The 27,175-nt window shown below is 38.3% G+C and overlaps 5 protein-coding genes across 5 annotated transcripts; 2 read left to right on the top strand and 3 right to left on the bottom strand.

Annotated features, from left to right (window-relative positions):
• Positions 1-4,379: 4,379 nt before the first annotated feature.
• CBG19137 lies at positions 4,380-8,436 on the top strand (the record flags this gene model as incomplete). Its single annotated transcript, XM_045237924.1, has 10 exons — positions 4,380-4,442; positions 4,796-4,873; positions 4,924-5,025; positions 5,660-5,890; positions 6,399-6,546; positions 6,646-6,798; positions 6,896-7,430; positions 7,482-7,594; positions 7,665-8,287; positions 8,341-8,436. The coding sequence occupies 10 exons, from the start codon at positions 4,380-4,382 to the stop codon at positions 8,434-8,436; spliced, it is 2,142 nt and encodes a 713-aa protein (XP_045096694.1).
• A 644-nt stretch (positions 8,437-9,080) lies between these two features.
• Cbr-unc-23 lies at positions 9,081-11,764 on the bottom strand (the record flags this gene model as incomplete). Its single annotated transcript, XM_002637380.1, has 5 exons — positions 9,081-9,275; positions 9,641-9,911; positions 10,097-10,248; positions 10,295-11,038; positions 11,753-11,764. The coding sequence occupies 5 exons, from the start codon at positions 11,762-11,764 to the stop codon at positions 9,081-9,083; spliced, it is 1,374 nt and encodes a 457-aa protein (XP_002637426.1).
• Positions 11,765-14,716: 2,952 nt separating this feature from the next.
• Positions 14,717-16,254, bottom strand: CBG19134 (the record flags this gene model as incomplete). Its single annotated transcript, XM_045237923.1, has 7 exons — positions 14,717-14,759; positions 14,806-14,892; positions 14,936-15,113; positions 15,328-15,511; positions 15,802-15,918; positions 15,966-16,079; positions 16,123-16,254. 7 exons carry the CDS (start codon positions 16,252-16,254, stop codon positions 14,717-14,719), a joined length of 855 nt encoding a protein of 284 aa, XP_045096693.1.
• Positions 16,255-20,350: 4,096 nt separating this feature from the next.
• Positions 20,351-24,916, top strand: CBG19133 (the record flags this gene model as incomplete). The annotated part of the gene is made up of 9 exons (XM_045237922.1): positions 20,351-20,460; positions 22,095-22,215; positions 22,542-22,792; positions 22,838-23,134; positions 23,182-23,507; positions 23,563-23,716; positions 23,761-23,842; positions 24,229-24,311; positions 24,358-24,916. The coding sequence occupies 9 exons, from the start codon at positions 20,351-20,353 to the stop codon at positions 24,914-24,916; spliced, it is 1,983 nt and encodes a 660-aa protein (XP_045096692.1).
• Positions 24,917-25,292: 376 nt separating this feature from the next.
• Positions 25,293-25,849, bottom strand: Cbr-ttr-47 (the record flags this gene model as incomplete). Its single annotated transcript, XM_045237921.1, has 3 exons — positions 25,293-25,445; positions 25,491-25,645; positions 25,690-25,849. 3 exons carry the CDS (start codon positions 25,847-25,849, stop codon positions 25,293-25,295), a joined length of 468 nt encoding a protein of 155 aa, XP_045096691.1.
• Positions 25,850-27,175: the final 1,326 nt, after the last annotated feature.

The raw sequence follows: 27,175 nt of genomic DNA, 5'->3' as shown, positions 1-27,175 counted from the left end.
CTACAGTAGCAAAGTATATATGTTTTCAGGATCTATTTTCTCGTTTTTTGTGCGTTTTCATTAAATTTACTCGACGAAAATCAGTGAAAACAAAAAAAAATACTGTAGTTGTCGTTGTGGGACTTTCGGCCACGGCCACCGGCGTTCCTCTTCCACAGCTTCGATGTTTTGTATCAGAGTAATATCGAGACCTCACACAGTATCTAAAAAATTCGTCATTCTCAAAACTCCACGGAGACTTACATAAAATAAACACTGAATAGAGAGAGAGAGCGGCCTGACATTCCACTAATATTATATGGGTCATATCATATTTTATGGTTGTTTATGTAAACACGAACCTTCATATTGTTATACTCGATTCAGTTTGATGGTTAGAGGTGTGTAGTGTCGAATGGTAAAAAAGGGAAATCATTATTCTAGAACATTTTTGAACATGGTTTGAAATAGGTTGAAAACATGGAATATGGCTGTCTGAAACGGAAGTTACAGTTGGTCATTTCATCAGAGTTGCTCTTTTCAGGATTTATTGGAACTGATAAAAGAGATACGGGTGCCATAGGATGTTCAATGCAGAACTAGTGGTCTCAGAAGAGCCTTCCAAAATTTTTCTAATTACTGAAGGACATCGTTCTTTGTCATTGCCTGGAAGTTATGGTTTTTGTTAGAGCCAGGCATGGTTATTGTTCTGAGCCCATTGTTCGAAGATTCTAGTACTTGAAACTCCGGTTTCTAATTCGGAGTAAAATACGCTTCATTTTTTTAGGAATAAAAGTTCTTATAAAATTACAGATTTCAGATTTCTATTATGCACATCTGGGAATTGACTCCAATAGGTAAATTATCAGAAAATTCAAGGATTCACAGAGCTAAATTTGATTCGGTTGATCAACTTTCTAAATGGGAAGCAGCCAAATTATATATATTTAAAATTCAGTAATCTTGTTGTATACCGTACATATTTCATCTAGAAGAAGTACACTCAAACCGTCAACATTGAGCTCGTATATCTCATTTTCTGTGATAGACATCAAAAAGTGGGCAACGAATAAAATTTTCACTATAATATCAACATCATTTGGTCAGTTGACCACTTTTTGTTGTCTTGCACACGAAATGAGATAAACGGGCTCAAAGTTGACGGGTTGGGTCGCACTTTTTTAGAGTGTATACGGTAAGTTCCAAATGTTCCTTGAGAATATTTTGACTTCATTCATTCGTTTCAGAAGAATTCTGAAAAACACTCCAGAATGAAAAACTTGTCTCAACCAGGATGCTTGTAAATATTCATGGAATTTTCTAACCCGATCTTCAGGACATCCGGATTCCTTTCGATTTCTTCGGTGTTTCAATTTATTCAAATGCTCACAGCTGGACGTTTTATTGACTTTGATCCACCTTAATCGCCCTCTCGACTATTCTTCGGCTTTCTGTTTCTTAGATATCACCATAAAACGGCTTCAAATTCCTTTTTGTCCGTTGCTTCTCCCCTTTTGTATTGAATATCTTTCCCTTTTTCATCACCTCTCCATATGTCTCTAATCATATCTTTTTATCCAGTCGACCTCGCCCACATTCAACATTGCTGAAAAAAACCCGCTCTGTCCTCTGTATCCTTGGCTTTTGTGATAAACCTTGATATCTTAAGACCTCCTCTCTCCTTTCTCCTTCTCCGCCTGTTACGCAACATCTAGTGTACACTTTTGGCATCATCCAATGAAGCTCTCCCTAATTGGTACGATATCTTCTCTATCCACTTCCTGCCATCGAACGAACACGAACATTGCCATCAGAAGACGATTAACTTGTTTCTTCATCCTTCCCCCTTTTTCCCCTTTTTTCCTCATCGTCGCCCTTTTAGAGGAATTCACTTTCAGTGTTTCTTTTTTTGCTTCCACCCCGAAATATCTCAACTTCTTCACCTTCATTCGTTTTTACGCACTCTCTCTACAACCGATTCGCTTTCGACAATTTGTTCCATCCGAAGCAAAAACACTGAGAAATGAGATGTGAAAGTTTCGCCCCCGGACGGATTACAAAAAGTAAAAACGATCGAATTTGGCGATAGGGATTTTGCATGGTAGACAACCATGCCATTCTGGATTCTGATGTTGGTTCGATGTGTCTCACCTTTTTGATATTCTGGAAAATACATTTTTCAATGATCTCTATCAATAATTGAACTTAGCCCTTCATTCCATACCTCATTCTTTTTTTTAAATATACCGTAAACACTCTAATAAAGTTCCACCCAACTCGTCAACTTTGAGCCCATATATCTCATTTTCTGTGCAACATATCAAAAAGTGGTAAAGTGTTAAAATGGTTTTGATATTATAGTGAACATTTTACCAGTTGACCACTTTCAGATATCTTTCACAGAAAATGAGATACATCGGCTAAAAGTTAAAGGTTCGGTGGAGTGCTATTAGAGCGTTTACGGTAGCTCTTTGATCCCAAAAATCTCCTGATGGCTATTTACTTTGAGTCCATATATCTCATTTCCTGTAAAAGATGTCAAAAAAGGCTAACAAACAAAATATTTACCATAATATCAGCAACATTTTATCAGTTGACAGATTTTTGATACCTTTGACAGGAACAGAGATAAATTGGCTCAAATTTAGAAATTAGCAAGCTCTTCTATTAAAGTTTCTACGGTTTAATTTTTTGATTCCAAAAATCTCACGATAAATATGTGTCATATGTCTGATAAACTTTATATTAGGATATTTCCAGTTTCATCAAGCTAACAGATCAAAGTTCTTCTTATTATCACATTTCCTATTACATCTTTCAAATTCCTAAATCTATAGTTGCTACTCCCACATAAGGATCTCCACTCTATTTTCTGTCCAGTCCAGAAAATCCTGAATGAGTTGAAATATGGGCTAGAAATCCATCATTCCGTTCCACCCGCCTAGTTGATTGATTTAGGATCGTCTTCTGAATTCTGTAGACTTCATCATCTTCGTTCGTTGATTTAAATCATTGAATCAACAGAATGGCAATTAGTGGTCCGATATGACCACACAGCCACTTCGGATTTATTACCCGAAATTGGCTCGTAAATCACGCGTTCTTCATCATTTAGTTTTCCCGAAATCCAAAGCAGACCAAAAGAAGAACAAGAAGAAGCTAATTCGGTGTCATCATCTATCAGAGACGCTCGCTGACCGGCCAAGAATAAGAAGAAGCTGATTGGAAAGAGAAAAAAGCTTCGGGAGACCGTTGTCCGTCGAGACCGTCATTTCTTTTCTCCCCCTTTCGTTTCAACCGCTTCATGTCTCTTGCTTCTCGGGATAGAAATTTCTGTCTCTTCGTGTTATAATTGATCCGTTTCACCAGATAATATACAATTTCAACTTCTCCCCCCCCCTTTGTTTCCCTTTTTCGCACTTCTCACTTCCCCCCAGTTTCAAATGTTGCTTCTTTCTTCTAGCTTCCACAGTGACGTTATCATCCAGTAACCAGTTTTATCCCGATAAGAAGACACATCAGACTTGGCTATGTGCCAAGACTGGCATCCCATACGTTTACCTCAATTATCTTGGTTCTAGTGAAAAATATAAAATAGGTACTTGCCAGCTAGAATGTTCTACGAACGTTTTATCAATTAAATTTTCGATATCTCCCCCCAGAACACTAAATAAAGGGTCCATAGGTACTGTAGTGCCAGTGTATTAAAGAAAACTAAAAACTTTCAAAAAAGAATTAGTCAGTAAGCCCCAGCTAAAGGCAAACCGATAGCGCAAGTCCTATCATCCATGACGAATCCTTCCTTTAGTTTTGCAATACTACAAAAACTGTCCAGAAGCAGCACAGAGTTATATTATTCTTCTTCTTGTTCATCTTCTGCATTGTCGCCCCTTCCTCGGAAATGTTCATCTTCGTCTTCTTCTTCTTCTCCATCGTCCATCGTGGGGCCCCTCTGGTCATGTATCGCCTTCTCACACCGTAATCCTGTCTTCGTGTTCGGCAGTCTGCGTCTACGACTCCTTCGACAAGCTTCTTCTCTCTTTTCTTAGATTGTCGGATCGTCTTCATTCAGCCGGCCACCTTCTTCTTCTGCTTCTTCAGCTTCTCCCCTTTCTTATTTTCTCTGGTTGCCCTCCGGGCGTGTTATATTTCCTGCTGCTACTGTTTACATCTTCTCGGATTCGCTCTCTCCCACCTTATCGTTTTCGAAAAAAACCAATAGAAACTTTTACCACCACCACCCCACCAATACACTCTTAAACTGAACACGATCTGGGTCAAAGCTTGTGCTTACCACTGTTTCCTCTTTTTCTTCTGTTTCTCTTTAATTGCTTTCAAAATGCCACGTCATTTTCAGAAGTCACCAGAAGACGGCTGCCGTGTCCCGTCGCCGAGACACGATGCCCATTCGGTTACTGTCTCTCTCAGTGGTCATTCTATTTCTAGCTACGTCTACATACTCGGTAAGTTCCGACATCATCACTCTTCCCATCTCATTCATCTGTCATATTCTCTGCCCATCTAATTATGTACATTTATATTCATTCGTCCCCACCATCCACGGCAAATTATGTTTATTTATTACCTAATCGGCAAAACAACAACAAGAAAAAAGTGAACAATGCCTTTTCCTTTGCCGAAAGATCGGACGGATGAGATTGTCCAAGAACTAACGAACCGTAGAAAGGAGGCATTCCTTTTTAGTCTAAAAAACTTGCGTATGTTTAGAAACGCAACGAAATTTTTGATTGGCCAATCTAGACATAATCCAAAGAATATTTTAGATGACATCTTGAATTTCTAATATTTTTTCCAGCAACTAAACGATGGCGATGCTTCATTTGGAGATGCACCACACTCACACAGACGGTTGTACGGAATCAGGAGGCTGAGGGTTTGTTAGAACATTCAAGTATTCAAGTTTCAAAACTTTACAATTTTCAGATGCTCCGCCCCATACCTCAAGACATTGAACATTCTCCAACCCATCAGTTTGTTGATCGTAGGCGTCAACCTACCCGATTCTCCTCCGAAGATTCTGATCAGGTCAGTTGAACGTCAAGGGCTTGAAGTTGGCATCATTGAAGGGCAAAAACGTGTTTTATCCATATCCTCCCCCGCAGTTGCCATCTGACTCATTTTTTTGGCTTTCTAATCCCTTTCTACTACTACTATCCTCTGACGTCAGCGGAGTGAAAAAGATGCATAAGAAAGAGAGAACGGTAGGGATACATCAAATTCATCAAAAAGATTTGCCATCCGATACCATACGATTTGTTAAAAGGCGAAGGCCACAAAAAACGACATTTATGTGTATGCATGTCTACTTGCGTTGTCCAACACTTTCTAAAGGGACGGCATGTCATCCAGAGTTTTCGAATTGGACTTCCCGCTGGCGTCATCTCAACACAAGTATCCCCCTGTCTCTCTCCGAATCTCGAAATCGAAACCGCAAATTCTGGTTTCGTAAGCCTGGATGCCCTCTGTGTCGGTCACGCAAAAGGGAATCGGGTTGAATTGAAGAGAAAGATTGACTCCCGTATTGTGTCTCGCTTCGCGAAACTATGCCAGATGACCCCCGCGCTTATCTTAAGCATTTTGTTTCATTCCAAAACTAGCCATTCATCCATCTCATGCGGAGAAAAAGAAAATCAAGTGAAAGTTCAAATTCCATTTTCAGGATCAGGTGCTTGTCCCGAGGGCAGTGGCGCCTCCAAGAGCAGCTCGTCCAGCAGTTACATCAGCAGCTACAGAATCAGCAGAGACGTCTGGAGAATCAACGACGTATATTGTTCAGACTCCAACGAAGTTTGGAAAAAGTTTAGATGATGCTAGAAGAAAGAGAATTGAAGCCAGATGGAAGAGGTTGGGTATCAATTTCAAAACTATCAATCATCCACTTCTCAATACCGTAAGTGATTTTAAAAAGGTCTGAGCAATTACTATCACACTAGTTACTAGAATAGTTATAAGTCATAACAGATTTTGTCAATGTTTTTGATTCATAGGGTGGCGCACAATTACCAGAACTGATAAAAACGGGTATATCTTTAGGCATAAGTATGTTAGAAACACGAAAATTAGTGGAAGTAGGAATTTTCGTTTGATTCAAATCTACTGAAATTTTTAATGCGTTTCCTCAAGTCAAGGTGTTGTTATGATTGTTCAAAGATGAACGGCGTAATGTTTCTTGCACACCATTGTCATTTTCATGAGATAAACCAAATTTGACAAGTGATAACTCAGCTGAAAGTTGATAAATTAATTTGAAACTTGACCAGTTTACTGATGAACTAATTTAGCTTTTCCATTTTGAATTTGAGCCCACTACAACGATTTACTCAAATAGTGTAAACTTTAGTTCGATCAATTATGAGCCACCCTGTACATAATTTGAAAAACACGATACACTTTTACAGGATTCTGAGCTCCCACATAACTCCCACGGTCACCACTACACGATTCGCCAACTGAATGCCCCTCATAAAAAGATAGAAAAAATGGTTGAAGTTGAAAGACCACAAGTAGAACAACCAATCCTTCATGTTGTCAATCCATTGGATCAAGGTATTTTTTGTCCAATTTTGTTTTTGTGCTTTGGGTATACTACTCTTTCAAACTCATTAACTGCTCTTTCCGGTGGCTTTGAATGTAATTGTGCTTTAGGATTTGTACCGTCCGAACCACAACCGCAACTGATCCCGGCCGAGCTCCCCGTATCTGGAAACTATCACTCTCGTACCAAACCTATTCTGAAAGGTGTCAAATTTGTGCAAGAAAAATTGTCCGTTCGCCCTCGTTTGAGGATTCGTCGTCCTGGTTGGTGCTTCTTTTTTCTTTGCTTTCTTGGTCTATCCAATTCGTTTTCTTTTACTATCAAATAATATTTCTATAAATCTAACCATCTATGTTAAAGGAGAGAAAGCTGAACTTCCAATGCCAGAAGATCCAAATTTGACTCCATTCATGAACAATGCCAGAGCCAAATTTGGTTATGGAACAACTACTCTTCCACCAGCAACCACAACAGTATATGTTCCACCAACGACTGCATCCAGAAGACCAACAACGACCACAACGACCACAGAAGCCCCAGAAATAGCCTCTTTCGGAATTTCCGGAGGTGATTCTGAAATCATCGACACTGGAGATTCGGGTCTAGTTGGAAACGGAGACTCTGGTCTTACTGGAGACTCTGGTCTCGGTGGAGATTCCGGTGTGCTTGGACCTCCAGGAGATTCTGGGGCTGGTTTTGGATTCGGACCATCTGAACTGCCACCAGAGTTCCAAAATGTTGGATTTGGAGTAGGAGGAGGAGATAATGGATTCAACTTCAACGTTCCTGCAGATAAGATGGAAGCTAAAAAAGAACCAACAACAACAACAACACTAGCACCAACTACCACTACTACAAAGAAACCAGTGCCTAAGAAGCCAAAGCATGTTCAGAGGTATCACAATTATCAATAGATTATTGATTATAAAGTATCAATTGTTTTCAGAAAACAACCAAACCCAGCCGTTGATAAGGACGAGCCAGTTGTCATTCCACAAAACTCGGGACTTCGGCCAGTTTCTCCACCTAAAGAATTCTCCGGAGCTGGTGGATTCGGAAGTGAGTGATTAATTTTTTATCTATCTCTTTCCCTCTTTTTCAAAAAAAAAAAAAAACAAAAATTTCTCAGGCTTCGGAGGAGGCGGCGGCGGATTCGGAGGCGGAGGCGGAGGTGGAGGATTCGGAGGAGGCGGCGGTGGATTCGGAAGTGGATCAGGACTTGGAGGAGCAGCTCCACCAGCACCACCACCACCGTCCGGACCAGACCCAGACTTTGGAGGAGACACAGGAGCAGCGCCAAGCGAAGGAGACTATTTCACTGGAGAATCAGCATTGACAAGATCCAAGGGTCCAACTGGAGATGGGTATGGACCACCAGTATTCCCAGGAGGAGCTGCTCCACCACCAGTTCCAGCTGTCGGTCTCGGAGGAGCAGCTGCTGGAAAGTCTCCATACAGTGGACAGGCTGTGGATCAAGTTGAGAACTCAGTTACCACAGTGAAACCATCTGCACTTTTGAGTGTTTTGAGCAAGGCAGATACTGGATTCAATCAAGTCATTGATCATTTTGAGAACGGAACTCCACCAGAAGCTGCATTCATTGATATTCTGGAAGTTGCTCTTGGTTCTCAAAAGCTTGATTCTCAAGCCAAACTTTTGGGACATGTGGATAGAACCATCGGATTAGACAACCTTCAGAGGATTCAACGGTGGGCTAACACTGCTGGAGCTATGGATGTTTTCAAGGATCAGGTATGCACAATTTTATAAGCTGAAATCTTTGAAGATTTGATTTTTTTTTTCAGTTCCTGAAGTTCGCCAAAAATTTCCAACCACCGCCAGATCTCTTGCCAACAGTTCCTCCACAACTCGAGTATCTTTTCAAAACTTCAGGAAAGTAGTTATCATATTTTTCTCTTTGTCTTTTTCTCTAATTTATTTATTTTCTTCTTTTTTGTCTTCCAATTCCAAAAGAGTCTCATTACCTAACTCATTCCTTTCTCATAGTTTTATTCCCTCAATTTTTAAATTATTTCTTCTGATTTTTTTCCTAACGATCGACCTCAAAACGGGATAACAAACAAGTCTCGAGCAATAATTCGAATTTGTTTCCAAACGATTTTCCTTTCTTCTGAAATTTGTATGTTCTTGTTTTTTTCTTGGTTCTGCTCATTTCCTTTGCCATCCACTATTTATTCACTTAGACAGTTTGAAATACAAAAAATTATGAAAATAAACAATGATTATTTGTGTTTTTTGTTGAGAAGACAAGTTCCAGAAGAGAAGAGAGACAACCGTAGAAGGAATGGATGAATGACGAAATAAAGAGTTTGGAAGAATATGAAGAGAATGATCGATGAAAATGGAATAATTGGTTTTTGTGGTTTGGAAGAAGAAATCACAGAAATCAAAATAAACAACTACAAAGACATATTAATCATGTATTTGGGGAAAACTAGAAGGACAAAGAAAGAGATTCATGTCAACATTAGGCAATACTTAATACTAGAACATTATGAGTATCTACAACATTTACACGAACCATTCATTCGCTTTCATCATCCATCAAATCGGCCTTGGTCTTCTCGGCGTTCTCGATTTGAGACATGAGGTTCTCCAGACGACGTTTGATTCGCTTCTGATCATCGGCAGCGCATTGAATGATGATTTTCAGGAAGTTCTGGCAAGTAGCTCCAACTGTTTCCTCGTAAGAACATGCATTCAAGTAGGTTTGGAGGCACTGAAACAGTTATATATATATATATATATATATAGTTTTTTGCATATATGATGCCGTGCCGGTAGAAGCTTAAAAATTAAAATCGTGAGAAAAACAGCCTACCATATAATAACACTTGGCGAGCTCTACAACCTCCAATAAAAATCCACCGGCTTCGAAAGCGTTATTATGGTCCGGGCCGGCATTTTTTAGCAAGGCTGCCGGTTTTTTCCGGCCGGCCATCAAATGCTGGTCGGTTCTTGGTGGAGGTTGTAGAGCTCGCCGAGCTCCATCTATTGGTTGTTGTTTTCATAATTTCAATTTTATAGTAGGCTTTGGTCCGGCCCGTGCCGGTCCGGAATCGGCCCGTCGAGTAAAAAACCTACCAATTTGGCCTTCTCAATGTCCGACTGAATCATAATTCCAACGTCTTCAATCATAGCACTTGCATCTTCTAATGCCTTCTTCTGCTCCTCATTTCTTGGAGTCTCGACAACAACTTGAACCGTCTTCGTTCTCTTCGTCAAACGGTCTGTGATAGCTTCGATCTCCTCACGATCACACTCTTCCAACTTGAACATGCAATTATGGACACTGATTTCTCCAAGCGAACGAAGAATTTGTTCCTTCTCCATTTCAAGTTCAGCAGCTTTCTTTCTGAAAAATGAAACACTTTTAGCTTCTGAATCATCGCATACGTGCAGAATGCAAATTCACTCATCTTGCCCTACGTGAGTTTATACCCGAAATAGAAGACAGTTTCCCGCAAGTTGAATGATAAGAAAAAATTGCGAAACAATTTGGAACCGAATTTCAGTTCCCTATGACGTCATATTGCTCACCTTAACTGCTCAACTTGTACTTCAATCTTATCCAAAGCAACAATAGTTTTGGCGTTGAAATCGACGACACTCTGATTGCGCTGAAGTTTCTTATTCCCTCTTTTTGGTTTTCCCTCGGTGATTGGAGATGTCAATGGAGATGGATCGCCGTCCTGAAGTATTAATAAAAGATACAGAACCGTATAATTTTCAACTTACCGTTTCATGTTCTGGACATAACTCGCAATTATCCTTTCCAAGAATAATCTTGGCAATGTTGTCCTCGAGGTTTTCCTCTCCTTTTCCAGAATCACGACTTCCTTTCTTCTCCAGTTTTTTCTCATAAGGCAATGGAATCACTGCTGGTCTCTCCGGAACTTCAGTTTCTTTTGGCTCACGAGTACGGGATGGAGGACGAGATGTTGGTTTCGTGTTTGGTGGAGTCGTTTGACGTTGTTGTGGAGCAGATTGTTGCTGTTGCTGAGGCTGTTGATGGTATTGCTGCTGTTGCTGTGGAGTCTGATTCTGCTGAGAATTACGTCTTATTGTTCCATATGGCGATTGAGGGGTTGGACTTCTTCTGGACTGCATTTGTGGATTTGGAGAAAGTCCTCCATCTCTTCCAAACCTGGGAAAATCTGGGAAGTTAGATCCATTGTTTGCGAATCCATTTGGGAAGTTTGGGAAGGATGGGAAGTTGGACCATTCTGGATCATCTGGGAATCCAGAAAAAGAACTTTGAAATTCCGGAATTGGACTACGATGGAAGTTGGAAGAAAATCCGTTGTTATGCATATTGTTGGTATTCACAGTGGGTCCTTGTTGATAGTTCTGCTGCTGTGAAGGCTGTGGCTGCTGGGGTTGTTGCTGTTGTGGCGGAGGTTGACGATCGTTGTCCACAGAAGATGATGAGTTACTTCGACTATGCGAGTGTGTCTGTCCGAGGATTTTGATGGGGATGTTCTGAAAAATTCTAAATTATAAAAAGGTCACATTAGGAGTCGGAAAAAGGAAATAAATGATCAGTTTTCGAAAATGGGTTGGTGTCCTCTTCAATGTTTCTGTCTAACTGATAAGAGTGCCCGTCCTTTGATCAAAAGCTAAGCCCCGCCTCTTTTTCTCTTTTCTAGTTTTTGTTTAGTTACTTTTTTTCTGAAATCGAAAATCGAGTTTCGAAATAAAAGTACGATTTGGTTGTTTCTCTCCTGCTGTCCTATTATCGTTCAACACGTTCGACAGGTCAAATGGAACGTTTCAAATTTCGATGGATTAGCGATGGAAAAGATAAGTCGGTGAGAACCGATTTGCATGTACAAGGCCATTTTCGCACCCCAATCAAAGCAAACGTCCAGAACATTCTCTCTTCTCTATCTATTTTCTTATTGTAATAGTTTCAGTTATCAGTGTGGAAACATTCTTAGACGCAGACGCATTTTAAGCAGCTGTCTTTCGTCTTTTTTACATTCTTCTTCAATTTGTGAGAAGAATATAAAGAACGGCAAGCAAAAACAAAAACAGAGAGCACGAGAAAAGTTGTAATGAAATTGGGAATTTCTGAAGATATGCTCCAGATGGGTCTTACCCCTAGTCTAATATTTGCAGAAGGTTACTATTTTTTACGAAGAACAAATAGTAGTTAGAGGTACATCAATAACTGATAAAAACCGATAAACTTACCACGACTGGCATCGTTAGGGTCGAGTGGTAGGTAAAATAAAGCGGGGTTGAGTGAGTGAAACAGAAACGAAAGGGTGTCTCGTTTGCTTTCAATATGCGCCGAACACACGGACCGGATCGCCACTCTTTTCTTCTCCTTTTGCTTCTCTTTTTCCTTTTCTGGAGGAGATAGAGTTAGAAAAATATGAAAGACGAAGATGAAGCCAGACACAGACACCGAAACAAAACTTTTTGACAGTCACTGGTGGCGGTTTGACACACACGGTCTGAGTCTCTCTCGGAAAAAGGAGAAGAAGAGAGAATGGAAAAGAGAGAGTTACGAAACAATTGGCGCACCGACCACGCCTCCCGATTCAATTCTCCGCAGTTCGGGAGTCTTCGAGAAGAAAACGATCGAAAAATAGCTCGGGAGGATCAGAGACCCAGAGAAATGGTTTGAAGAGAATAGCGGCAATCAGTGAAGCGCAGAGAACGAAAGATGACACAGTGATGGACACTGTTTTTGAAAAGCATGGGTCTTGTTTTTTCAGCTTTTCAGCTTCCTCATGATATCCCAGACATAAAAAAAAGTGTTGGGGTTTTTGACATCTATTATTCCAAAAACTTTATTTCAATCTTTTTTCTGATTTTTGAAGTTCCATATTCCAGATTTTTATAGCTTCCCTTGAAAACTGGTCCGTTTGAGAAGAGAACTTTCTCGGGTTTTATCAAAAAGTTAAAACTCTAAAGTTCTTTCTCTGGACAAAAAAAAACAAACATTTTTGTAAGGAATCAAAATGATCCACAGGAAAAAGTCCACAATTTTTTGATCTCTCCCTTGTATTATAAGTGCTTTGGGTTTCAACCAAATTTCGAAATCCTTAATAATTTCATAAGAAAACACGAATTCCTGATATATCAACGTTCTAAAGTAATTTTTAGTCAGTCGCAATTAATTATGCCCAGAGGTAAAATGTTTTCAAAATTTCATTTACAGTAAAACCTGTATTAGAAGGGCACCACAAGTGTTATCTTTAATCAACTTTTCTCGGTTCCTGTCAAAGATTTCAAAAAAAAATGTTCAACCGATGAATTATTCATCATAATATAATCTATATTTTATCAGTTGGCAGACTTCTGATATCTCTAATAGGAACAGAGATAATTGAGCTCAAAGTGCATGTATAGGGTGGGCTTCTATTTGATCATTATTAATCTGTTCGTTTTTCATAACTTATTACCAATTCTTATCAGTAGACAAACACATTAAAAAGAACCACAATCCTAGTTTGTTTTATTCCTTTTTCCGAGGGAAACGCCCCAACAGGATAAGGATCGGTTGGAACGGAGGCAGTGAACAGAAACAAAGAAGAATCAAATGAATAATGGAAGAAAGAATTTGAAATATTCGGTGCAATCAGTAAAATTGTCATCATCGTATATCAAAACAGAATTTCGAGTCGTTATCTGCCGGCGAATGACTAACCACAAAGAACCGCCGTCGACCCGTCCCATGGTCAATTGATTTTATAGTGGAAAAAAGGATTGAGACGAGACGAAACAATTATTTCAGGGTGTGGTCGAGTCAACGGAGAAAAACATTAGAAAATGAGATGAAACAGGATGAGGAGATAAAGAAAAAAGAACATGTGATGAGAAGAAGAAGAAGAACCGAATGGAGGAATCGACAAAATGATGAGACGGGCGGGGTCGGTGTCCAAACATTGGCGAAGTAAGCTCACCAGTTGTGCTTTTCACTTTTTCTGTTTTATTTGAAAAACCAAACATAATCAGTTTAACGCCTTTTCCTATTTGTACCGTGCAAACAACATAAAGCAAATTTTGTATTTTTTCGTGTAGGTCGCAAGAAGCTTCCAGAATTTATTACGAAATGTAATGAAATGAATCAAGGTGCGAAAAAATGGAAATTGAAGAAATCGGTGAAAAAATCTTCATATGTAACTGTCACCTGATAGTGAGCAACAATCCTAAACAGGTTTTCCGTGGGTGGAAAGTTACAAAACAATGCCAAAATAATATTTTCCTAGTTCTGGAATCAAAAACATACCGTGGTGGTCGTAGAAGTCTCATCCATTTTTGACAAAGCAGAAAAGCAGAGAACTTAGAAATACTTTTTTTTAAAAGTGACTGATAGTGGGAGCAATAGAATTGCAACTCTCATATCATGTTACTAACGGGGTGGGGTTTCTAACCCATCGTAACTTTTCACCCAACGTGATAGTTCTTCAATTTTAACTGGAAGAGCACATGTAGATAAGCTTTGAAATTATCAATGGTGTCTTCCGTTTTTGGATAGTTTCAGGGATGCTTGGAATGGCCTTTTCGGAATTTTTCGGTTTTTTGAAAACTCTGAGTTTCAAAACTTCTTCGTAATTTCGGCTTTGCGGAATATTCTGATCGGAATTTGATTCCGGAAAAAAAAAACTTTGAAAATATTAGGACCGGAAATCCGTTCCGATCATCCCCTGTCATTTGCCTTCTTGAAAATGTGTGAGTTTTCTGAAAAATAATGATCCAAAATTTGAAAAAATTCACAGGGAAATACGCTTTGAACCGGCAACTTCGAAGTTCAAAATTTGGTTTTGATCTTGTGAAATTTCCTAATAAGGTCGTTACTGTTCAACCGATCATTGATCATCTAGTCGTTCCCCATATCGGATACTTCCGTAAGGTTTCTGAAAACATTCAGAAGTCATAACAGCCTTTGTTCCATTTTTCGGCAATTTTTCATTTCTCCTACTACCTTGCTGACTCATGATTTCCTTCCTTTTCTTTTTTCTCCTGGACAATTTTTGCATCTCTCCACCCACACGTACTTGTGTCTGCGTATGTATACAAACAATCAGTGATAGGCAACCAAAACGTTCGTCGTATTTTTCAATGTCAGAAAAAAAGTGAGGGAATACAAAAAGGGAACAACGCATGGAAAATGTTTACAGAATTGTACAAAAATAATGGATGGTTTCAAAACTTGACTCCTTCTTTGCTGAACGGAATCGAGAAATGCCTGGAAAAAAGTTTATGAAAAAGGGATTTTAGAAAATCAAAGTTACTTGAAATTGCAAGTTTTGTATTCAGGATTGTAGAAAACCAAATCAATTTTGTCTTGGTTGACGACTCGTGAGGATACCAGAACTAATCTGAAAACTATAATTTTGCAGGAATTGCAGAGAAATTGCTCACGGAGAATCCACTACGAAGTAAAGAATAAAGTTCCAGAATTTGGTCTCGTCACTTTTGTTTTTTGGCTTCGGAATGACCATGGTCAACTGGCAAACTGGGAATAGTTTCGCGAAATCTTTCTGTTCAGAAAACTGGAAAAGCTCATCCACGGAAACGAATTCGTCAAGATACAATGCTTCTGAAATCCATCATAACAAAAAACTCATTTTACCGTAAAACCTGTAATAGAAGGGTCCCACACTGTCAAGTTTGAGCTTAATGATTCTGATATTATTATTATTAACAATTTATCAGTTGAAAAATTTTTTATATCTCTGACAGCATCCGAGCTAAATTGGTTTAATATTAAAAGTTAAGGGACCCTCCTACTACAGGTTTGATATTAACCTAACCAATGTATCGACTGTTTAAGAAAACTCTCATAAGTGTATCCAAATCTACAGAATTCCTGTCTCTCCGAAGATTTTGATGTTCAAAAGTCAGTTTGAGTTTCGCACGAACCACTTCGATTTGATTGTTCTCATCAGGTGCTGCTTGACTATTCACTTTCACCACTTTGCATAATGGCCACTTTTTCTAAAATTGTGGAATCAGAGAATGTGGTTGAAATAAATGGGAATCTGGTCAAAACAATGAAAACAGACAAGTATTTTCAAAAGTTTCATACTTAAAGGATTCATATCGTACGTCCTCTAATAGAAGCCCGCCCAATACATGCTCTTTGAGCTAAATTATCTCGGTTTCTTCAGAAGATATCAAAATTTTGTCAAGATAAAATATTTATCGTAAAACTATCAACATTTTATTGATTGACTAATTGTTTATATCATTTGTATGAACCGAGATAAATGAGCTCAAAGTATTACCTTCATTTTCAACTCCAGTCTGACATCGAGCGTTGACTCCGAAGCATGCACAATCACACAATTTTCCTCGGAAGAGAAAAGGAATTGACTGTGTGACACTAATCCATCATTGTTTTCCTGTAATAAATCAAAAAGTTTTATAAAGTGTGAAGTACTTTCCTTACATTTTCTCCTGGCAAGAACAACGCCGATCTATATCCATCTCGAACAGTTTCAAAGTAAACTCTGAGCAAGTTATAAGAGCATTGATTGATGAAAACAGAAAGAGCACTGAATAGCTGAAAAAAAATCGTAAGGCAAAACGAAATCATAAAATCAAACTTCAATATTCCGTTCTCGTGTATATGGGAACAAAAGATCTCTGATGCACTTCTGCTGATCAGGAAACTGAATGTAAAAGTTCTTGTATGGCTGTAAAGTATTCGTTTGATACAAATGCAACAAAGAAACCATTCGTGTCTTACATCTACTTTTTCTAGTCTGAAATAAAGAAAAAACGCCAGTAGAAATACAACGAAATATAAGAATATAGCGAAATTCATTACTGCAGTAGTTGTATCCGATTCAATTCCACAGACACTTGGATCTACTGATTTTATCTTCTCAGCAAGCGGATATGTTTTCTCATTTTCAAAGGGTTCGCCTTCTGAAGCAATGGTGAACAATGCTTAGCGTTCACTCTGCTTACAGCTACGCTCTATCTTCGCCCGCGTGGCTCAGTTGGTAGCGGCGCCGCACTTTCATTACTCGTCTGACAAGTTCAGTTTCTCGAGAGGTTTATATGCACGAAAATTCAAGAAAGCTATTTTTTCAAGTCCCTCACTTTTAATGGAACGGTTCCTTTCCCATTCTTCCACTTTTTTGAGTCTATTTGACTTTTACCCTTTTGCATAACCAACAAAATTTGAACATGCGGAAAAGAGAAAGTACCTGTTTTATTATCCCATCCAGGTGCCTTCACTTTTACTTGTTTTTTGTTCATTTTGTGTTGTTTTGTTGAAAAAAAGAAGGAAGATCAAACGGGAACGAAATGGGAACTTGTTTCGGATTTCAAAACTTCTCCATTGTTATTACGGAAATTATGGAACGGAAGAAAACGAAATGAATATTGACAGATTTATGGTATTAGGTTTTTTTCAGGAATTCAGGAATTTGGGCACAAAAATTAAAAAGAATAGTGAAAGTGAGGATGAGGATCAATTGGGACAGTGTAAAAATGCGAGAACCAGATAGAACTTTTTTATAAATATTCAAAATATTTTATAAATATTCAAAATACAAATTGTTTGAAAATCGGCATCTGAAGCATTTTTTCCATCCTCGAAATAGAGCCCGAACTTCTGAAACCTAAAAATCCTACTGGGGAAAGACGAACAATGATTCAAAAGATTTTTTTTTCGGAAAATAGAAGTCGTTAACACAAACCTCAAGATTGTAATAGAAGAGCCCCTAACTTTCAAATTTGAGCCAGTTTATCTCCGCTCCTGTCACAGATATGAGAAAGTTTTCAACAGACAACTTGTTCATCAAAATACAAATATTTTATCAATTCACATATCTTTGATATCTTGCACACTAGCCAAGAAAAATTAGCACAAAGTTGACAGCGTGGGGGTTCGTTTTTCAGCTGATCTTTTGATTTCCAGATGTTCCGGGAATTTATCGTATCAGAAATCATCAGTTCCAATTAGGTTCACCTCTTTTGCAGCTCACCGAGAGCTCATCAGGAGCAAAACCCAATATCCAGAATAATGCGAATCCACCCTCACTTTTCCTATGACTTCTTTTCTATTCACCCAGACCTAATACCTTCGCTTTTATTTCTTATTGCCCTTTTCAACCTGCCTAATCCTTCTTTTTCTTGCATTTTTTTGCCACTTTTTTTCAGTCAAGGTCTCCAAACATCATCTGACTTTTTCATTTGTCAAACTTCGAAATGATCTTTTACGATTTTTGTTTTCTTACCTCCCCAATTTAAATCAAGTTTCTATTTTTGTGTTTCCTCGTTCAACTCAAAAGGAAATATCTTACTACATAGAACGACTGCGTAAATCTCTTTTATTCCTTTACCAACTCAATCCTTTTTTTTCTCGATACGCATCAACTGTGTTCACCTCTCTTTTCTCTATATTTCATATGTTTCTCTTCGAATCCACTGATCCATATTTCCCTTTCCGCTAACAACCCGACACGGTAATCGTTGGGATGGGATATTGAAAAAAAGAGAAATAGAAGTGACTAAAATATAGATCTCTTTTCCCCCTGGGTATTTCCTAACCTTTGTTCTGTCCAAATATTCAAGTGTTACTTTTTTCAAAACTGTCACCTTTTATAAAACTCGTTGTGATTTGTGGCCGAAAAATTCGGAAAAATTACCGGATGACCAACAGTTTTGCAAAGTTTGTAGAAAGAGTTTGCGGAGTACTACTAGTTTTTCTGGGATATGGGAAATCAAAAAGTTCAGGTTAGGCGAAGATTTATGATCGTTTAAAATATAGTACGGGTAATTGGGACAGTTTGGAAATGTTGAGTCACTAGATCTCTGCATGAAAGGGCGTTCCAGAATTTTTGAAAAGCCACTATCATCCTTTAGAAAAATAGTGGACACTCGAAAGTGGATATTTGCTCATTTTTGCCCAAACGTTGCCTATCCTAAGCCCAGTTTGTTTTACGAGAAACTTGGAAAATTGACTTTTTCCGGAAACTCCTTGAGGTCTGTAAAAAGACTTTGATTTAAAAATTTCAAAACTATTGATCCTATTTGTTGAAACTTCTTGATTTCTACCATGAAAGCTGTGATAGAATGTCAAGTTTGAGCTGAGAAAGTTTTATCATTATTCTTTGATGAATTCTCATAGAGATCCCTGATAAGGATTTTCCACTTTTTTCCAGATTGATTAAACCAAGGAGTGTCTATTTCTTCGAACACAATCACTCCACTGACATTCATTCTTTTTTTGTTCATTGTCCGCGTTGATCACCAATTACCTCTTCTTTGTCTCCTGCTTGTCCATCCTCTTTCGTGATATCCAATTTTCCTTCTCTCCTCCTTCTCTCCAATTTTACCAACACAAATATTTCAGCCTCACAACCATTTTATTATTTCTGATTCTCGTGTGTCCCAACACGTTTTGTTCCCTTCCATCCAATCTGTGTCCTTTATCGAGATGTTGTAACTTGTCTTGACCCTGTAAATGCTTCTTCTCATTCACAATAGGGAATCATCAACAAGTTGTCTTTTTTCTTACTTTTGTCCTCCTCCTCCTTCTTTTCCTTCTCCCATTTTTTCATGCCACACCTCATAAGTCACTAATGTTTTTCTAGAAAAATGGCGAGAAGAATGGTTCTTCTTTTTCTCCCGTGCGAATATTTACTTTTCCACTGTACCGAATATTGTATTATCGTCCATTATGTTGTCCCCAACCGTCTTAGAATTCCAGTAATCCGATTGTTAACAACTCTTTCACCGTTTTTTTTCAATTCCATTTCATTTCTACTGTATTTGAACAACTGTTTTTCTTGTCTACCTTCTTTATTCTATTCAAAATATTTAGATTGTAGTTTGACGATCTTTTGATTGGTCATTTTTTTTCTTGAAAAGGAGGCGTACTGTCCGGGGGGAACACCCATTCATTTTCCAATCTATGACCATAAAATGACGACGGTTGAACTGATCATTTCAAGAGACCGTTCACATTACTTCCGCTGAATTTCATTCATTTCGAATTTTACTTTACTTGAAAAAAATTCTTGGGAATCAGTGACCAGCGTCAAGGTACCAGAAGTGCAAAAATCAAACAGGTTCAATTAATAGGAATTTCTGTTATCGTAGGCTAGAGAAATTTCGCAAATCTTTTGGCCTGGGCTCTCGTTATTGCCGTAAAACCTGTAATTGAAGAGCTCCCTGGCTTTCAACGTTGAGCTAATTTAGTTCGTTTCCTGACAAAGATATGAAAAAATGCCCAACTTGTAAATTGTTCAACACAATATCACGAACATTTTATTTGTTGACAAAATTTAGATATCTTGCATAGGTGCTTAGAAAAATTAGCTCAAACATAGCAGTATGGGGCCCTTCTATTACGGGTATTTCGGCACTTTCCCTTTTCCTCAAAAGCCTTCAAATGTTTATGTATAATCTACTTTTCGACTCAATGTTTAATCCTTATCCAAATTGTTCAGAGCCATCGAGATCAATGAGGTTGAACTTTCCTATTACCTCTTTTCTCTACTTTATCAATTTCAAAAAGCAAACACTATTCTTTTTTCTTTCCTGCAAAAGTTTATTTTTCCTTCCAATCTTTATTGGACTCTTTACTTCGAATCTACTAACCAGATTTCTTTGATTTTTCGGTATGTTGTTAGTGTGTGCTCACTGAACCAGAGTATATTTAGTGATATTTGTGAAGGGGGTAGATGGCAGGAGGGTAATAAATAGAGTTCAAACAGTAGTAAACGTCCGCCTACTTCCCGACATTTAAAAAGGAGGGTCCTTCTCTTGCTCGTCATTTTTGTAGTTTAATTCTTTATCGATTTTAAAACTTCCAGAATGATCACACGTGTCGGCGACGTCGAATCGCCCAGAAGAGGGAGCCCCAGTGAAGTATTCTCTTCCGATATCAATCACATTCACAGAAATCGAAAGGAAGAAAAGAAGGGGTGAGTGGGAGTGTTATTCTTAACTGGGAGTATGGTTTTATCTAGTTTTGGAGTTTTTCGGCCTCATTTCGAAAGATAAATTTCAGCGATTCTTTCATACCGCACTTCCCCTAATAGAAGCTCACCCAACCCGTTAACTTTTAGCTCAATTATCTCGATTCCTGTAAACGATATCACAAGTTTGTCAACTAATAATATGTTAGTGATATTATGATAAAAAGTTTGTCAGTTGACAAATTTCCGATGTCTCTCACAGGAATCGAGCTAATCAAGCTCAAAGTTTGCTTTGGTGTGGGATCCTATTATAGGAAATACGCTAATATCAAAAGTCCTCATTATCAAACTATTTTTTAAAGGTTGAAATGCCAAAAATGTCTACCGTTTCTCAAAAATCTATATTAAAAATGTCCTCTAGTTGACGAGTCCCTGTAATAGAAGGGCTCCCCGGTTACACAATGGAACAAACAATCGTAGGACATGTTCTCCTGATACAGAATTTACGGTATTTTCGGAATTATAAACCGGAAATCCAATCAAGAATCTTGAATTTCCTTCTTACATTTTTTTTTTCTGAAAGTCAGTTTTCCAATACATGGCTGTCTAAAGTTACTAACTGGTATTCCTTTTACGTAGCCTCTTATTATGGCATTATTATTTGTAGATCACTGTTATACAATATGTGACATTCCTTGGACACACACAATGTGCCCACCTAACAATATTTCAACAACCTGAACATCGGTTCCTGTCTGCTCTTTTCTAAACACATGTTAATCTTAAAAAACCTTTTAAAAGTAAACTTATCTCCACCCCTTTTCTGCCAAAAGATCAAAATGTGTCCAAGAATCCCCCCAATGTTTGCTCTCACTCCCCAACGGTTTGCTCATTGTCAAAAATCGGCGAGAGACACAAATTTAGAGGGACGAGTGTGCAATGGAAACGGGAGCTATTCCCATCCATTCGCAGATATTATTAGCATGCGGATCTCTGTAGAGGAGACTGATGCCATTGTATATTACCCCAATTCGCCACGTCCCATAGACAATAATCAGTATGCGTGCTCAACGGAAACTTTGAAGAATTGCGGAGTGTCTCCTAAAACGTTTCGGACGTTTCGACGGAATTTTTACGGTTTCATTCGCTCAAGAAGGTGACTCACTAACAGTAAAACAGTAACGCATAGTTTCCAAATTTTCTGTTAATTGGGTTTGTTACGGAAATATGGTTGACTGGTCGAATGAGGAGGATTGAAAATAGAAACCAGTTGTAGTGAGGGTACCCGTCATGATGAACACGCCTTCAAAATTTTTTTGAAGTTTCATGACGAGGTCGTTCAGGATTGTACTCTTGCCACGAGGAAGAGGCTGTCGTATCTCATCCTCTTTTTTTCTCACTTGTAAGAGGATTTCAGTCGCGGATAAAACACTGATAATATTCCTACAATCCTGAATTTTTATATCACTTTTTCCATTTTTTCTTCTTTTTTTTCTTCGTATTATTCGCCCAATAGGAACTTATAATAGAAATGGGTCTAGGAGAGCCAAAGTGAGTTTTTCGTAGAAAAATTGGGGGGGGGGGGTATGCTGTATACCATTTGTTTTTTTAACTTGAAACTTTTAATTTTAATCTTCCAGATGCTCAAAATGGACCACTATAGCACTGGGAGTGATCGCCATCATTTTCCTTCTGACTACGATTGCTCTAGCTATCGTTGTCGGTATCAAATACAGTGAAGACGACAAACTGACGTCCGAGGTGAGTAAACCGATTTTTCTGTGTCTCGAAGATAATCCTTTTTTTGTTACGACTCAAAACAAATAGTTGACAAATGTATTAGTTAGGTAGTTAGTTAATTAAAATTGAAACAATTTATCAAAACGAAACAGAAAGTAAATCGGTCAATAAACGAAGAGCCAAAGCACGAGAAGACGATGACGACAACCGAGTTTCCAACTACCACTTTGAAAAGGGTATTAATAAATATTGTATTTGTGGTTTATCTAGATCAGGAAAGCAAATTAATGTCATCTAACAAAGATAATTCATTTCCTTTGTAAGAAACTCACGCATCCCCCTTTCAGGCGATTATTCAAAGAGACGAAACTGGAAAAGCTCAATTCGACTGGCCTACACCTTCTGGAAGTCTCTTTGCTCATTACAAAAAGGCAGCTGTTACTTCTGATCATGGACTCTGCTCTGAAATCGGAAGAGATGTTCTGATTGAGGGTGGAAACGCTGTTGATGCTATGATCGCATCTCTTCTCTGCATCGGAACTGTTAATCCACAATCATCTGGAATTGGAGGAGGATTCGTGATGACACTTTACAATGCGTAGGCGGCATCCTTTTAAAAATGATTCCAACAGTTTTTTTTCAGGTCTACTGGAATGTGCCAAACTATCAATGCTCGCGAAACTGCTCCGGCTGCTGCTACCGAGACAATGTTTGTTGAGAATCCAAAGGAATCTGTGATGGGATACAAATCCATTGCCACCCCATCAGAACTTCACGGCTTCTGGACTGTCTTCAACTTGTATGGATCTGGAAAAATCACCTGGGCTCGTCTGTTCCAACCATCGATCACTTTGGCTCATGATGGCTTCCCAGTTTCTTCAAATCTTGCAATGGTTTTGGCAGATAAGGAAAAATATATTCGGGAAGAAGAAACCATGAAGTGAATACAAATCCCGTTTTCCATTTAATATTGAAAACAATTTTCAGAGACATCTTTGTGAATCCAAAAACAAATCGTGTCTACGAAGAAGGAGACATTCTGAAGCGTCAACGACTCGCCAGCACCTACGCTCTTCTCGCTAATGCCACTGATCCGGTTGAGCTGTTTTATAAGGGAGGAATGGCTCAAACGATTGCCGGAGAAATCACTAATAACGGGGGATTTGTGAACGAATCGGATTTGGCGAGCTACGAAACTCTCATCGACGATGCTCCACTTCTCAGCACTCATTTGCCAGGCGACTACGAAATGTGTGGACCACCACCACCATCATCCTTCGTTATCACTCAAAGTATTATTCAAGTTATGGCTCGTAAGTACTTTTTGGTTTTTTTTTCTCTGATTTATTATTTTTATAAATTTTATAGAGTTCTACAAGGACGGACAAGTTGATCTGGATGATCCTCTCGTCTATCACAGACTAATCGAGGCTGAGAAATTCGCCTACGCACAGAGAACTAAGCTTGGAGATATCAAGTTCGTAGAATCAGCAAGAGCTTTGGTTGATGATATGATGACTGAGTAGGGAAATTGAAATTCTGAATTTGTTCATTAAATTATTAAAGGGAACACACAAAAAAGATTGCTGCACTGATCAAAGACACCGCCCAACCATTGGACTATTACGGAGGAGATAAGAAAGATATGGTGAGTTTAAATTAACATCGAAGTTATGAAACAGGGTCCTAGATTTTTTAAAACTCATCAAATTTCAGCCAGATTCTGAACAGGAGCTGCAGGTAAGAATCGGGTTCTTTAGTTTATCATATTTTCACTATCTTATAAGTTATTCAGTTTTTCTTACATAGAGAGATCAGAATAACTTTCAAAGTATATTTCAAAACGTATTCTGACACTTTCAAAAATTTCAGCCAGACTCAGAAACTATCAATAAGGTGAGAGTGCATGAAGAATAAGTATTGTAATGTGGCGGTGCATAGAAATTGGTTATTATCATTTCAATTTTCATAATTTTCATTTATAAACAAAAATTCAGTTTCAACTAGCGTTCTATAGAAAGAAATCACTTACAGGCTCCTGATCACGGAACATCCCATGTCTCGATCATTGACTCTCATGGAAATGCTGTTTCTTGCACATCCACTGTGAACCAAATGTAAAAAACATTTAGAGTTTAGAATTCAATAAAGAGGATTTTTTAGTCTTGGATCAATGCGTGCTTCTCCAACTCTAGGAATCGTCTGGAACGATCAGATGGACGACTTCTCAACACCTGGCCAGAAGAATTCCTTCGGATATGCTCCATCGGAAACCAACTTCATCGTACCTGGAAAACGGCCGATGAGCTCAATGAGTCCAATGATCATTTACAACAAAAATGAAAATCGAGTTGAAATGGTTGCTGGAGCATCTGGAGGATCTTACATCATCTCATCAACAGCTCAAACTGTGATCCGCACTCTTCTCTTCAATCAAACTGTCAAAGCGGCGATTGATGCCCCAAGATTCCATAACCAGTACCTTCCAGAAGCTACAGAAACCGAGGAAGCCATGCCAAAAGCATTGAGAGATGTTCTTGTTGAGCAATACAAGCAGAATTTCACAGTGGTCCCACGACAGAAATCAGTTGTTCAGGGTCTCATTTCGATTGAAGGTAATTCATTGAAGATCCTGATTGAAATTATCAAAAAACTTGTAGGCTTCGTCGAGGGCAACAGCGATTTCCGGCGGAAAACTGCCACATATCCAGCTGGTTACTGATCTCTCTCCCTTAATTTTCTCTCTCATCTGTTTTTGATACTTACTTGTTTCTTAATACTTAAATTTATTCAACAAATTGTGCTCCATTCTCCCCGTTTCTGTGAATATCGATCGTGTCATTTTTCGACACTCTTCTCTCTCTCCCCTTGAAAAACAACACAATAATGTTGTAACCCCCTCGTAGCTTTACACTTCTTAGACTACTTGGTGATTTGAAATCTAGTCACCCGGGTACATTCCATGTAAGTAATGGTTAGATGCATTCCATTTCCCCATTTTTGCTTTGTTAGAATTTCACCTCTTTCCTCTCTTCTCAAAATAATAAATCTTTATTTTCTTTTCAAAAAAAAAAATTGAATCCAAAAAATTGTACTCCTTAAGCAGCCTTCTCCACAATCGTCTTCTCTCTCTTCTCATTTGGGAACTCCAATTGAATATTCACAGTTCCCAAGTCATACGTCTTCTTGGCCTTCTCACCTCCGTTCACGAAAGTTTCTGGAAGGATGTAGTTGAAACGACGGAAGGCAGTCTGAAAAATTATTTTTGTTTTGAGGAGATTCCGAAAGATGGCCACCTTCTCCAACTTCTTCGGGTCATCATCGCAATGGTGGTAGAATGAGATGACTGGCTGAAGATCAGTCTCGTTCAATGGGAATCCGTTGGTATTTCCCTCTACATGGAACATTCCTTGTGGTCCGGTGTACTTTTCATCGAGCACTTGAGCAATATCTGGAACTTGAATCATGAGGTAAAGTCTTATAAGAAATACTTACCATCCTTCTTTCCTGGCTTCACACGGAACAATCTGACTCTGACATTGGAAGCTGGTTCCTTTCCACAAAGAAGAGTTCCTTTGGCTCCAACTGCTTTCTTTCCAACGATACTAGCTGCCACCACTACCGATAGAAGACACAATATAACTAGTAATTTCATTCTGAAAAATAAGTAATTGTGAGCTTTAAAGTGTTGTAAAGCAGCAGAGAAGAAATTTGGGTTTTTGACAAAAACATTGAGGAGAACGAGGAAAAGAGCGATTCGTTTGACGGGGAAGAGGCTAACACAACAACTGATAAACGAGAGGTGTTTATCGTTTGAAATCATAGATACGGAGATAGTGAGAGGAAAAGAGAGGCAAAATGCAGAGAAAACTCTATCTTTCGATTGTGTTGATATTTTGATCGGTGGTGATTGTGGTGGAAAACTTTTTCGAATTGATTGGAATGAAACAGTTGGTAGAGTTGGAAATAAAGTAGAAAAATGTGAAGGAACAAATCGAAAAATCAAACTTTATGATAAAAATAACGATTCGTGTTTCGTCTAGTTCTTGTCCGACAGTAGCATTATCTCGAAATCATATATCACAACAATACAACGCAAATTCCAGGTAACATCATTTATTGGGAATATCTTTATGAAAGTTTTCAAGCCACAACCCTCATTCATATTTTATTTGACAAGAGTTTTGAAAATTTTTGTAATATCATTTTCCTCGCTTATATTATTTCTCCTGACCCAATAGTTTTTTAATTGCGTTCTAACAAGGGAACCATGTTTAGCCTTCATCTCAGAATTTTTTCTAAATTTATCAGAATTTTTTCTAAATTTGCTCATTTATAGTTTCAAATACGGGCTTTCTTTTGATGTATTTGGTTTTCTGCACAAATTTGTAGAATCCGAGAAAAGTCCATCTGAAAATATGCTGTTTTTTTGGTCTCCTCATTCCCTTCCACTTTCCCCCCTTTCCTCTATACATTCTCCACTGTGGAAGAAACGAGCAACAGTGGCCGAGTGGATAGCGGGGATGAATAGTAATCACAAGTTCCGTCACTGTCCATTTTCTTTTTTCTTTTTTTTTCTTTGATGTTGGAGGAATGCTTTGAACTTTAAAAAAAAAATCAAAACTATGTTTGCTCTATTATTTCAGTAGGAAAAAAGCTCGAAAAAGAAAATTTCTGAAAAATTATTGAAGCACTGCTGAAAAGCCTTATCTACTCAAAATGTCAGTCGAAATCCCCCTATTTGATCATATTGGTTGCGGAACTGTCATAAATCAGTCAAGAAGTATGTATATCTATGTTTTCACAATATTTGAGTGCTATTGGGTGATTTTCGAAGGACTACGATTCATTGGAGTTTTGGAAGAAATTACTTATTCGGATTTCAAAACGGATATAGGCTACAGAATCTTGTGATATGGCTCATTTTATCAGTTTTATGCGTTTAGAATTCCTTTTAGCACATTTAAAAAATTTTCGAAAA

The sequence above is a fragment of the Caenorhabditis briggsae genome (assembly GCF_000004555.2).
Source record: "Caenorhabditis briggsae complete genome, chrV, whole genome shotgun sequence".
Lineage (NCBI taxonomy): Eukaryota > Metazoa > Nematoda > Chromadorea > Rhabditida > Rhabditidae > Caenorhabditis > Caenorhabditis briggsae.
This window is presented reverse-complemented; position numbering and strand designations above follow the sequence as displayed.